Source organism: Mizuhopecten yessoensis, unplaced genomic scaffold (genome assembly GCF_002113885.1).
Source record: "Mizuhopecten yessoensis strain PY_sf001 unplaced genomic scaffold, ASM211388v2 scaffold4611, whole genome shotgun sequence".
Classification (NCBI taxonomy): Eukaryota; Metazoa; Mollusca; class Bivalvia; order Pectinida; family Pectinidae; genus Mizuhopecten; species Mizuhopecten yessoensis.
In genome coordinates this window covers 482,199-496,585 of record NW_018405633.1, presented here as the reverse complement: position 1 = coordinate 496,585, position 14,387 = coordinate 482,199, and the positions used below count along the sequence as shown (strand labels likewise).

The window sequence follows — 14,387 nt, the reverse complement described above, 5'->3', positions numbered from 1 at the left end:
CCCCCCCCCCCCCCCAACTCAGTGCCATTGCTCAAAGGTGATTTTAATTATATTTCCTAACAGATTTGAATCAAACTTTACATCAAGTTTCCATGGCCAAGGTATCTCTTAACTCATTCACCTCTCTGATGTTTCATAATGCACTATTCCAACCTTTGTATTAAAAGAGTTCAAATGTGACTTCAGGGGTGAATGAGTTTATATAGAAATTGTTTTAATCCATTTAGTGACACCACTCTTCATAATGTACAAACATTGAGAATAAATTAATTGAGTTCATATTTCAGGGTTCCAAGGTCAAGGGCATTGTTACTATTTATAAAAAAATGTCAAACAATGACACTTATTTGCATGGGATCTTAAATCTGATATATTGTCACACACAAAAAATCAAATAATACCAAAATATTTTGTGAGAAAATCACACTTTGACTTCCAGGGCATGTTTACATAGTATAAATATTTGTAATTGATATACCACCAGTATAAATTGACCTAATGTTGGATCTTGATAGACCAAGGATTATTACTGACTAAACACATTAAATGTACCGACCCTGTTACTTTGTATTAAGTAAAATGACCAGACCATGTACACGGTAATTGTGGTCAATGTGCCTACTCGTGCTGTTCCAGTGTACAGCTAATATAAGTAGGATATATCATATTTACTGATTTTACAGGTGTTGTGTGTATAGGAATTGTATGGGAAGTCGGGTACCAGGTATATAGATACCTTATCACAGCGGGAGAGAAATGGGCTGTAGAACCTAGCCACTTATACTGTTCTGGGCTATAGTACTCTACTCAATGTACTGGCTTAACTGACTACACTCAGCTTACTTACAGTAATGGAAAGGAATTTGAAATGTTTTCATTTACTGATATTATTTATTGTTTTTTGAGGGGTGGGGGGTGGGGGAGATTGAGTGATTGATTATCTGATCCTAATGTTCATCTTGAGGTTAATTATAGACCTATTTTTTCCAACGCTTTCAGGTTTGCCCTGTGTGTTTGTAGATGTAACGTACACTGTCTATGAGTCCTAGCTAGGCAGTTGATGTGAATAACATTGTTAAAGAGTTATTTGAACAATCAGGGAATTTTACATTTGGTAAAATTGTAACATCAAACATTATCTTTAAATGGTAGTGCCCCATTGTCCTTATATGGTAGTGTCTCATTGTCTTTATAAGGGAGTGATTCATTGTTGTTATATGGTAGTGTCCCATTGTCTATATAAGGGAGTGATCCATTGTTGTTATATGGTAGTGTCCCATTGTCCTTTTAAGAGTGTGATCCATTGTCCTTATATGGTAGTGTCCCATTGTCGATATAAGGGACTGATTCATGGTCCTGATATTGTAGGCGTAGTGTCCCATTGTCGTTATACGGTAGTGTCCCATTGTCGTTATACGGTAGTGTCCCATTGTCTTTATAAGGGAGTGATCCATTGTCCTTATATGGTAGTGCCCCATTGTCGTTATGAAGGAATGATCCATTGTCCTGATATTGTAGTGTCCCATTGTCCTGATATTGTAGTGTCCCATTGTCCTGATATTGTAGTGTCCCATTGTCCTTTAAGGTAGTGTAGCATTTACAGTGATAGAGTTCTGTTAAGCCGCCCTTTTCACCCTTGGTACATCAATACAAGTTCAAATATTGATGTGCTTTCATTGATGAGGTGTGCCAAAGTGAGAGATCAATATTTAGGAAGTAATTGATTATTTCCATAGGTACAATACTGTATTTGTCCTAATAAGGGTGCAAGGAACCAGTAATTGAGAGAAGGGGTGCCCTTATTTAAGTAACATTTATTTTGAGTTTTCTGCTACGGATAGTGTTCTAACAGTTACCGAGGTGTGCTAGGATGTGTATATATATTTGAAGCTGAGTTGACTACAAATCTTCACATTTAATCCATGAAATATACAATTCCATATTGTTTACTGAGCATCTGCAAACTCAAATGTATTGGAAAGTGGTATCTATAACTGCCATGTACTTGACTGTAAGGAGTCCCTTTTATTAAGCTTTAATTTGTATTATTGCCGGTTCAGTCCAGAATAAGTTGCTGATGAGTTCCTGTCGGTGAATAGTATCACTTGACCTTGACACATTTCGGTAGGCGACACAAATTACGCCCTGTTATGGATCAGCGGCTATCAGATGGCCGGTGTACCGTTCTGGTACCTATGTGATACTGTAGTACTACCGAATACCACCAAAGTAGTACTGATGCGCTGCCAATGTACTACCGTTCTTAACGATGTGATACTGTACTGCTACCGTTGTGCATTTTGCATATAAATAGAGGCACAGACTACCAGCCTGTCATTCCTTCATTTGTCACCGAGGGTTGTGGACCTGTGGATTCAGGATTGTCAAATAGCCGTTACTGCCTCCAACACCAGAACCAGGTGACAGCGTTGACACTTCACCAGATCCAGGCTAGAAGGACGAAAGAAGAAGAATACCTCAAGTACCTCGAGCAGTCTGGGTGAGACCATGGATCAGCAGGCGGCGGCAGTTTGGCATGTATGACCAGCTGCTAGTGGAGCTCCACAGTGAGGAACAGATGGCCTTCAAGAACTTCCTCAGAACGCCTCCAGAGATGTACCAGAGCTGGTACAGTGAGTTAGTCCCAGGATCACCAAACAAAGAACCTAGCACAGGGAGCCCCTGGATCCTGGCCTGAAGATTGCCACCTCGCCTCTGGGACCAAGTTCACGACTATGAATTTTGGTTGGAGAGTACCACGCAACACCTGGTATTCACTGGTCGTGAGAGAAGTCTGCCAAGCCATCATTGACGAGTACCTGGACGAGGCGATGATCTTCCCGACAACCCCTGAAGGCTGGCGTGAGATCTCAGACCAGTTCATGGAGAATTTAAAGTGGCAAGCATGTTACCGGATAGGCTCCTCCGAAGAGTTGTTCCCTTTACTACAATTACAAGGGGTTCTTCTCCATCGTGCTCATTTCACTGGTAGATGCGGTCATTAATATAACACCCATGGCAAAGCAAAAATTGATCAATAATTTTGTGTTTGAACAATCGAAATGTGGGTAAGGAAGGTTTGAACTATCATTAGACAGAGAATTATTGTTTTTATTGTTCAAAAAGTGTGTTTGAATTATCCGGTTTATTAGTTTTATTAGGTTTTACAGCATCTGTTAATAACCAGCCTTATTTTCACTAATTCAAATAAGGTTGGCTGTTAATAACCAGTCTTGTTGTGTTAATGATGTTAAGTGCTTAATAAGTACATAACTAATACATCAAGCTATAAACATACTCTGAAGATCTATATCTGATTTATATCATTCTTATTCTTTAGTGTTGATTTCATTCCAGACTGTATTGTGTATCATTCATGTGTGGTTTGCTAATTTTGGGTGCTTATTTTTCGAAAAATACATTTGTACTAACTTATTGGGTGCTTATTTTCTCAATACATCTGTACTAATTTATCAATGATCTGTAGTTTTACTGAGGAAACAGCAGACAATGGTGAGACACCTGTCTGAAACAAGTGTTTTGGTGTCATAGACACTAACTTTTACGTCACCTGTGATTTGGATTCAAGGTGGCTACCATTGCCTCTGATTGGCTGAGAGAATAAATGTAATAACTAAATGTCTATGGGCATTACTTTGTTGATACTTTGTGGGAGTAATACATAGGGGATATACATTTTATGTTAAAAAAGCAAACTTTAATGTTTCAGGTTTCAAGATAGCCACCTCACTTATGCTGACTGAGACATCTGTGGTTATAACTTTAGTTCTATAAAGCCAACTTTGTTATACATTTGTGGGAGTGATACATATAATTTTATAACAGAAGGCTGACTTTTTATTTTAGGGATTCAAGATGAAAGCTAATTGACTTCTGATTTGCTAAAAAAAAAAAAAAAAAAAGTTGAGCAGGGTGTATGGTAGGTAGGCCTATGGCTTGCAGTTCTAGTTGATCCTGAGGTTGTGTTTTAGATATATATAATATGTGAAAAATAATAACATTGCAGGTGTTTCATCACTGACTCCTTCCTTGGTTTTGTATAGTTTTAAAAATTTGAACATTTGATCATGATTAATACTCATTCTTATATGAGTTAATGAAGTACACATATATATGGTTTGAGCTCTTTGTGTTTATCGATATATTTCAGTCATGAAAATGAATATATACTGTAACCGTCTCAAATTGGATATCTATAGATATCTGTAAGCTATTATATTCCATTGGATGTTTATATATATGAATTGTTTCTCATCTTGCATTGAATATTTCTCTATACATTTTTATAATATTTTCTTGTTGGTTGATCCCTGCTCATACGTTACAAATCAATCACCTTGGCTTGGTAGCTCCATACATAATCACTTCTCATTGGTTATCATGAGATATGAGATATCTAGGTATATGGTACACATAATTGATCATTCAATAAATAAACAAGCTTGACTGTAGGAAATGTTTAATTACTTAAATTAACATTTAATATTTGTACAGTTTCTCCTGATTATATAAAAAAAAAATACACCCTATATGATTTCAATGTGGCAAATCTGGCTGATTCATCTCAAGGATAACTTAAGTCATGGATGGAACTTATTGTATTAACCAGCTGTCAAAAAGGACGAAAAAGCAAGTACCCCCACCCCAACCAGCCAATCCACCCCAGCCAGTCAATCCACCTCAACCAGTTGATCCACCTCAACCGGTCAGTCCTCCTTCCACCGAGAAGCCTCCGTCACAATCGCAAGTCAGTGCGTCGTCCCAGGCACAGGTGAGACCAGCATCATTGTAGCGGGAGGAGGATTTCGTGTGTCTCTTGAAATAACTGTATGTTGTTGGTTTAGCATAGTTGTGGCAACTAATACAGTGTTTTGCGCTTACCTTTCATACTCAAGCCTATATAAACAACTCTTCCTATTGTTTAAATATCAATAAGTTTTCTCATCAATTGGTATTTTGTTGGTTTCTGAAGTTTTTAATTAAAATCGTGTAAAAAGGGCATGAAAAAGAGATAGTTGCAAACATGTCCTGTATTTCATACCTGAAGTCTGCATCCTAAGGATACTGAGGATTGAAGTCATTTATCCTAGGATATATGACACACTGCGATGATTTTGCTCTGTGAGATTTTTAACCTTTAGCCTTTTAAGTCATTTGGCGGTAAATTTGTGACAAAATAACGCTCTTGCAGAAAAATATCTTTTAACATTTATGAAGCGTACATACATGCTGGTGCCTTGGAAAAATAGCTGTAATCTACACTACAAATAGATACAGAGTTATGTAACACAGCTGACATCTAAATGACAAATAAATTCAGGGATATGTAATATAGCTGTCATGTACACTACAAATAGATACAGAGATATGTAACACAGCTGTCATCTAAATGACAAATAACTACAGGGATATGTAATATAGCTGTCATGTACACTACAAATAGATACAGAGATATGTAACATAGCTGTAATCTACACTACAAATAGATACAGAAAAAGGTGACATAGCTGTAATCTACACTACAAATAGATACAGAGATATGTAACATAGCTGTAATCTACACTACAAACAGATACAGATATGTAACACAGCTGTAATCTACACTACAATAGATACAGAGATATGTAACACAGCTGATATCTACACTACAAACAGATACAGAGATATGTAACACAGCTGTAATCGTAATCTACACTACAAACAGATACAGAGATATGTAACACACCTGTAATCTACACAACAAACAGATACAGAGATATGTAACACACCTGTAATCTACACAACAAACAGATACAGAGATATGTAACACAGTTGTAATCTACACTACAAACAGATACAGAGATATGTAACACAGCCGTAATCTACACTACAAACAAATACAGATATGTAACACAGCTGTAATCTACACTACATACAAATACAGATATGTAACACAGCTGTAATCTACACTACAAACAGATACAGAGATATGTAACATAGTTGTAATCTACACTACAAACAGATACAGAGATATGTAACAGCTGTAATCTACACTACAACAGATACAGAGATATGTAACACAGCTGTAATCTACACTACAAAAAGATACAGAGATATGTAACACAGCTCTAATCTACACTACAAACAGATACAGAGATATGTAACACAGCTGTAATCTACACTACAAACAGATACAGAGATATGTAACACAGCTGTAATCTACACTACAAACAGATACAGAGATATGTAACACAGCTGTAATCTACACTACAAACAGATACAGAGATATGTAACACAGCTGTAATCTACACTACAAACAGATACAGAGATATGTAACACAGCTGTAATCTACACTACAAACAGATACAGAGATATGTAACACAGCTGTAATCTACACTACAAACAGATACAGAGATATGTAACACAGCTGTAATCTACACTACAAACAGATACAGAGATATGTAACACAGCTGTAATCTACACTACAAACAGATACAGAGATATGTAACACAGCTGTAATCTACACTACAAACAGATACAGAGATATGTAACACAGCTGTAATCTACACTACAAACAGATACAGAGATATGTAACACAGCTGTAATCTACACTACAAACAGATACAGAGATATGTAACACAGCTGTAATCTACACTACAAACAGATACAGAGATATGTAACACAGCTGTAATCTACACTACAAACAGATACAGAGATATGTAACACAGCTGTAATCTACACTACAAACAGATACAGAGATATGTAACACAGCTGTAATCTACACTACAAACAGATACAGAGATATGTAACACAGCTGTAATCTACACTACAAACAGATACAGAGATATGTAACACAGCTGTAATCTACACTACAAACAGATACAGAGATATGTAACACAGCTGTAATCTACACTACAAACAGATACAGAGATATGTAACACAGCTGTAATCTACACTACAAACAGATACAGAGATATGTAACACAGCTGTAATCTACACTACAAACAGATACAGAGATATGTAACACAGCTGTAATCTACACTACAAACAGATACAGAGATATGTAACACAGCTGTAATCTACACTACAAACAGATACAGAGATATGTAACACAGCTGTAATCTACACTACAAACAGATACAGAGATATGTAACACAGCTGTAATCTACACTACAAACAGATACAGAGATATGTAACACAGCTGTAATCTACACTACAAACAGATACAGAGATATGTAACACAGCTGTAATCTACACTACAAACAGATACAGAGATATGTAACACAGCTGTAATCTACACTACAAACAGATACAGAGATATGTAACACAGCTGTAATCTACACTACAAACAGATACAGAGATATGTAACACAGCTGTAATCTACACTACAAACAGATACAGAGATATGTAACACAGCTGTAATCTACACTACAAACAGATACAGAGATATGTAACACAGCTGTAATCTACACTACAAACAGATACAGAGATATGTAACACAGCTGTAATCTACACTACAAACAGATACAGAGATATGTAACACAGCTGTAATCTACACTACAAACAGATACAGAGATATGTAACACAGCTGTAATCTACACTACAAACAGATACAGAGATATGTAACACAGCTGTAATCTACACTACAAACAGATACAGAGATATGTAACACAGCTGTAATCTACACTACAAACAGATACAGAGATATGTAACATAGCTGTAATCTACACTACAAATAGATACAGAGATATATAGCATAGCTGTAATCTACACTACAAATAGATACAGATATATGTAACACAGTTGTAATCTTCACTACAAATAGATACAGAGAAATGTAACACAGCTGTAATCTACACTACAAATAAATACAGGGATATGTAACACAGCTGTAATCTACACTACAAACAGATACAGAGATATGTAACATAGCTGTNTACAGCTGTAATCTACACTACAAACAGATAAAGAGATATGTAACACAGCTGTAATCTACACTACAAACAGATACAGAGATATGTAACATAGCTGTAATCTACACTACAAACAGATACAGAGATATGTAACACGGCTGTAATCTACACTACAAACAGATACAGAGATATGTAACATAGATGTAATCTACACTACAAACAGATACAGAGATATGTAACATAGCTGTAATCTACACTACATACAGATACAGAGATATGTAACACGGCTGTAATCTCCACTACAAACAGATACAGAGATATGTAACACGGCTGTAATCTACACTACAAACAGATACAGAGATATATAACACAGCTGTAATCTACACTACAAATAGATACAGATATATGTAACACAGTTGTAATCTTCACTACAAATAGATACAGGAAAGTAACACAGCTGTAATCTACACTACAAACAGATACAGAGATATGTAACACAGCTGTAATCTACACTACAAATAGATACAGAGATATGTAACATAGCTGTAATCTACACTACAAATAGATACAGAGATATGTAACACAGCTGTAATCTACACAGAGAAATGTGACATAGCTGTAATCTACACTACAAATAAATACCGGGATATGTAATATAGCTGTCATGTACACTACAAACAGATAAAGAGATATGTAACACAGCTGTAATCTACACTACAAATAAATACAGGGATATGTAATGTAGCTGTCATGTACACTACAAATAGATACAGAGAAATGTGACATAGCTTTAATCTACACTACAAACAGATATAGAGATATACATTCTCATGTGTTAATGAAGTCTAACATATATATGGTTTGAGCTCTTTGTGTTTATCTATATATTTCAGTCATGAAAATTAATATATACTGTAACCATCACAAATTGGATATCTAAGATATCTGTAAGCTATTATATTCCATTGGATGTTTATATATATGAATTGTTTCTCATCTTGCATTGAATATTTCTATATACATTTATATAATATTTTCTTGTTGGTTGACCCCTGCTCATACGTTACAAATCAATCACCTTGGCTTGGTAGCTCCATACATAATCACTTCTCATTGGATATCATGAGATATGAGATATCTAGGTATATCAGGTACACATAATTGATCATTCAATATATAAACAAGCTTGACTGTAGGAAATGTTTAATTACTTAAATTAACATTTAACATTTGTTCAGTTTCTCGTGATTTTATATAAAAAAAACAAAAAACTATATGATTTCAATGTGGCAAATCTGGCTGATTCATCTCAAGGATAACTTAAGTCATGGATGGAACTTATTGTATTAACCAGCTGTCAAAAAGGACTAAAAAGCAAGTACCCCCACCCCAACCAGCCAATCAACCCCAGCCAGCCAATCCACCCCAGCCAGCCAATCCACCTCAACCAGTTGATCCACCTCAACCGGTCAGTCCTCCTTCCACCGAGAAGCCTCCGTCGCAGTCGCAAGTCAGTGCGTCGTCCCAGGCACAGGTGAGACCAGCATCATTGTAGCGGGAGGAGGATTTCGTGTGTCTCTTGAATTAACTATGTTGTTGGTTTAGCATTGTAGTGGCAACTAATACAGTGTTTTGCGCTTACCTTTCATACTCAGGCCTATATAAACAACTCTTCCTTTTGTTTAAATATCAATATGTTTTCTCATCAATTTTCTAATTAAAATCGTGTAAATAGTGCATGAAAATGAGATAGTTGCAAACATGTCCTGTATTTCATACCTGAAGTCTGCATCCTTAGGATACTGAGGATTGAAGTCATTCATCATAGGATATATGACACACTGCGATGATTTTGCTCTGTGAGATTTTTAACCTTTAGCCTTTTGAGACATATTTGGCCGTAAATTTCTGACAAAATAACACTCTTGCAGTAAAATATCTTTTAACATTTATGAAGCGTACATACATGCTGGTGCCATGGAATAAATAGCTGTAATCTACACTACAAATAGATACAGAGTTATGTAACACAGCTGTAATCTACACTACAATTAGATAAGCTGTAATCTACACTACAAACAGATACAGAGATATGAAACACAGCTGTAATCTACACTACAAACATATACAGAGATATGTAACACAGCTGTAATCTACACTACAAAAAGATACAGATATGTAACACAGCTGTAATCTACACTACAATTAGATAAGCTGTAATCTACACTACAAACAGATACAGAGATATATAACACAGCTGTAATCTACACTACAAACAGATACAGATATGAAACACAGCTCTAATCTACACTACAAATAGATACAGAGATATGTAACATAGATGTAATCTATGCTACAAACAGATACAGAGATATGTAACATAGCTGTAATCTATGCTACAAACAGAATAGCTGTAATCTACACTACAAATAGATACAGAGTTATATAACACAGCTGTAATCTACACTACAATTAGATAAGCTGTAATCTACACTACAAACAGATACAGAGATATATAACACAGCTGTAATCTACACTACAAACAGATACAGACATATGTAACACAGATGTAATCTACACTACAAACAGATACAGAGATATATAACACAGCTGTAATCTACACTACAAACAGATACAGATATGAAACACAGCTCTAATCTACACTACAAATAGATACAGAGATATGTAACACAGATGTAATCTACACTACAAATAGATACAGAGATATGTAACCCAGCTGTAATCTACACTACAAACAGATACAGAGATATATAACACAGCTGTAATCTACACTACAAACAGATACAGATATGAAACACAGCTCTAATCTACACTACAAATAGATACAGAGATATGTAACCCAGCTGTAATCTACACTACAAACAGATACAGAGATATGAAACACAGCTGTAATCTACACTACAAACATATACAGAGATATGTAACACAGCTGTAATCTACACTACAAACAGATACAGAGATATATAACACAGCTGTAATCTACACTACAAATAGATATAGAGATATGTAACATAGCTGTAATCTATGCTACAAACAGATACAGAGATATGTAACATAGCTGTAATCTACACTACAAACAGATACAGAGATATGAAACACAGCTGTAATCTACACTACAAACATATACAGAGATATGTAACACAGCTGTAATCTACACTACAAAAAGATACAGATATGTAACACAGCTGTAATCTACACTACAAAAAGATACAGATATGTAACACAGCTGTAATCTACACTACAATTAGATACAGAGATTTGTAAAATAGCTGTAATCTACACTACAATTAGATACAGAAATTTATAACACAGCTGTAATCTACACTACAAATAGATATAGAGATATGTAACACACCTGTAATCTACACTACAAATAGATACAGAGATATGGAACAGAGCTGTAATCTACACTACAAATAGATACAGAGATATGTAACCCAGCTGTAATCTACACTACAAACAGATACAGAGATATATAACACAGCTGTAATCTACACTACAAACAGATACAGAGATATGTAACACATCTGTAATCTACACTACAAACAGAGACAGAGATATGTAACACAGCTGTAATCTACACTACAAATAGATACAAAGATATGTAACACAGCTGTAATCTACACTACAAATAGATACAGTGATATGTAACATAGCTGTAATCTATGCTACAAACAGATACAGATATGTAACACAGCTGTAATCTACACTACAAACATATACAGAGATATGTAACACAGCTGTAATCTACACTACAAATAGATCGAGAGATATGTAACACAGTTGTAATCTATGCTACAAACAGATACAGAGATATGTAACATAGCTGTAATCTACACTACAAACAGATACAGAGATATGTAACATAGCTGTAATCTATGCTACAAACAGATACAGATATGTAACACAGCTGTAATCTACACTACAAACATATACAGAGATATGTAACACAGCTGTAATTTCAACTGTTTATAAAGTATATTTGTATCAGGTGTTTAATGGTTGTGTGTGATGATAAGTTATTTGTTTTCCTTAAGACACCTATATGTAGTTCTACAGAAACTCTACCGTTACTGGATTTTTTCAGTCTGGTGTCTGTCAGAGTTTACATTGTTTGTTTCGTCATGGATAAAGTGACATTTGTGATTAGAGCACGGATATAATTTTAAAGAGTGTTTGTTCCTCTAACACCAGTAAATTTCCAGCAACATTTGTAACTAGAACATCTATAAAGTCCCTTTAACATTTATGACTAGAACACCAATAAATTCCCAGGGATAATTATAACTAAAGTACCAATTCATTCCAAGGAACGTTAAATTTTGTAACTAGAATACTAATAAAGTCTAGATGATCAATCAAGTCCTTTGAGAATACCATTAAAGTCCCTTGAACATTTGTAACTAGAATACCATTAAAGTCCCTTGAACATTTGTAACTAGAACACCAATCAAGTCCCTTGAACATTTGTAAGTAGATTTGTAATTAGATGACCAAAAAAGTCCCTTGAACATTTTTAACTAGAACACCAATAAAGTCCATTGAACATTTGTAACTAGATTTGTAATTAGATGACCAAAAAAGTCCCTTGAACATTTTTAACTAGAACACAAATCAAGTCCCTTTAACATTTGTAACTAGAACACCAATCAAGTCCCTTGAACATTTGTAAGTAGATTTGTAATTAAATGACAAAAAGTCCCTTGAACATTTGTAACTAGAACACCAATAAAGTCCATTGAACATTTGTAACTAGATTTGTAATTAGATGACCAAAAGAGTCCCTTGGACATTTGTTACTAGAACACCAATGAAGTCCCTTGAACATTTGAAACTAGAACACCAATGAAGTTCCTTGAACATTTGAAACTAGAACACCAATACAGTCCCTTGAACATTTGTAGCTAGAACACCAATTAAGTCCCTTGAACATTTGTAACTAGAACACCAATAAAGTCCCTTGAACATTTGAAACTAGAACACCAATAATCTGGTTAACTGTTCGGCTGAGACCACTCGGCCAGTGGTAACAGAACTTGATTTGAATCAACCTTCTCGTAGCCCTGAGCAGATGCTGTTTTTTTCTTTTGATTTAACTCAAAATAGCCTCATTGACTTTTAATTGGCTTACACATTTTTAAATAATTTTCAATTTCACCAAGCGTACAAATGGTCCTGTCAGTTTCCCCATTATTTGAATTCTTTGAGTCAATAAGTAATTGAAGATGATGGTCACTGTTCATGGAAGCATTTGAACTTCTTATCTAAAGTTAACATAATTGAAGATGTGAGTAATATAAGCTTGTTTCTGTATCATATCTCACTTTTTCTGTTTGGTCTCCTTCAACCAGGCTTCAAACAATGACGAACAGACTGTTCCCCAACAGTCTAAGGTGAGGGATTGTTGTCGAACTTCCTTATCATAGTAATGGTGTTGGGATAAACTAACTTCATTTAAACAGGAAATGCATTCTTGGTTCTTTCACCTGCTTAATTGACTGTTTGTGCATACCTCGTCTGAAAAAAGTATCTGAATTATATTTGCTGTGATTTTGGTCAATGTTTTAACATTGGCTTTTTGCTTATTCAAATTTTTTATAACATTAAGTTTCTTGAGTTGATTTTATTTGTGTATATATTTTGAAATGTGTGGAATTCCTACAGTTGATTTTACTTGTGAATATGAGGAATTCCTACAGTTGATTTTACTTGTGAACATGTGATATTCCTACAGTTGATTTTACTTGTGAACATGTGATATTCCTACAGTTGATTTTACTTGTGAACATGTGATATTCCTACAGTTGATTTTACTTGTGAACATGTGATATTCCTACAGTTGATTTTACTTGTGAACATGTGATATTCCTACAGTTGATTTTACTTGTGAACATGTGATATTCCTACAGTTGATTTTACTTGTGAACATGTGATATTCCTACAGTTGATTTTACTTGTGAACATGTGATATTCCTACAGTTGATTTTACTTGTGAACATGTGATATTCCTACAGTTGATTTTACTTGTGAACATGTGATATTCCTACAGTTGATTTTACTTGTGAACATGTGATATTCCTACAGTTGATTTTACTTGTGAACATGTGATATTCCTACAGTTGATTTTACTTGTGAACATGTGATATTCCTACAGTTGATTTTACTTGTGAACATGTGATATTCCTACAGTTGATTTTACTTGTGAACATGTGATATTCCTACAGTTGATTTTACTTGTGAACATGTGATATTCCTACAGTTGATTTTACTTGTGAACATGTGATATTCCTACAGTTGATTTTACTTGTGAACATGTGATATTCCTACAGTTGATTTTACTTGTGAACATGTGATATTCCTACAGTTGATTTTACTTGTGAACATGTGATATTCCTACAGTTGATTTTACTTGTGAACATGTGATATTCCTACAGTTGATTTTACTTGTGAACA

General features: G+C 34.9%; 1 protein-coding gene across 4 annotated transcripts in view; it reads left to right on the top strand.

Moving 5' to 3' along the window:
• Positions 1–14,387, top strand: part of LOC110449436 (kinesin-like protein KIN-14E) — an 85,377-nt gene that overhangs the window by 18,068 nt on the left and 52,922 nt on the right. The window contains exons 4-5 of one of the 4 annotated variants that reach the window (XM_021496308.1): positions 9,268–9,447; positions 13,286–13,327. The exons of 2 other annotated variants lie outside the window; for them this stretch is intronic. In XM_021496308.1, coding sequence (XP_021351983.1) covers positions 9,268–9,447; positions 13,286–13,327 — 222 coding nt within the window. The remainder of the gene's footprint in view (positions 1–9,267; positions 9,448–13,285; positions 13,328–14,387) is intronic. One more of the 4 variants, XM_021496309.1, reaches the window with a different exon arrangement.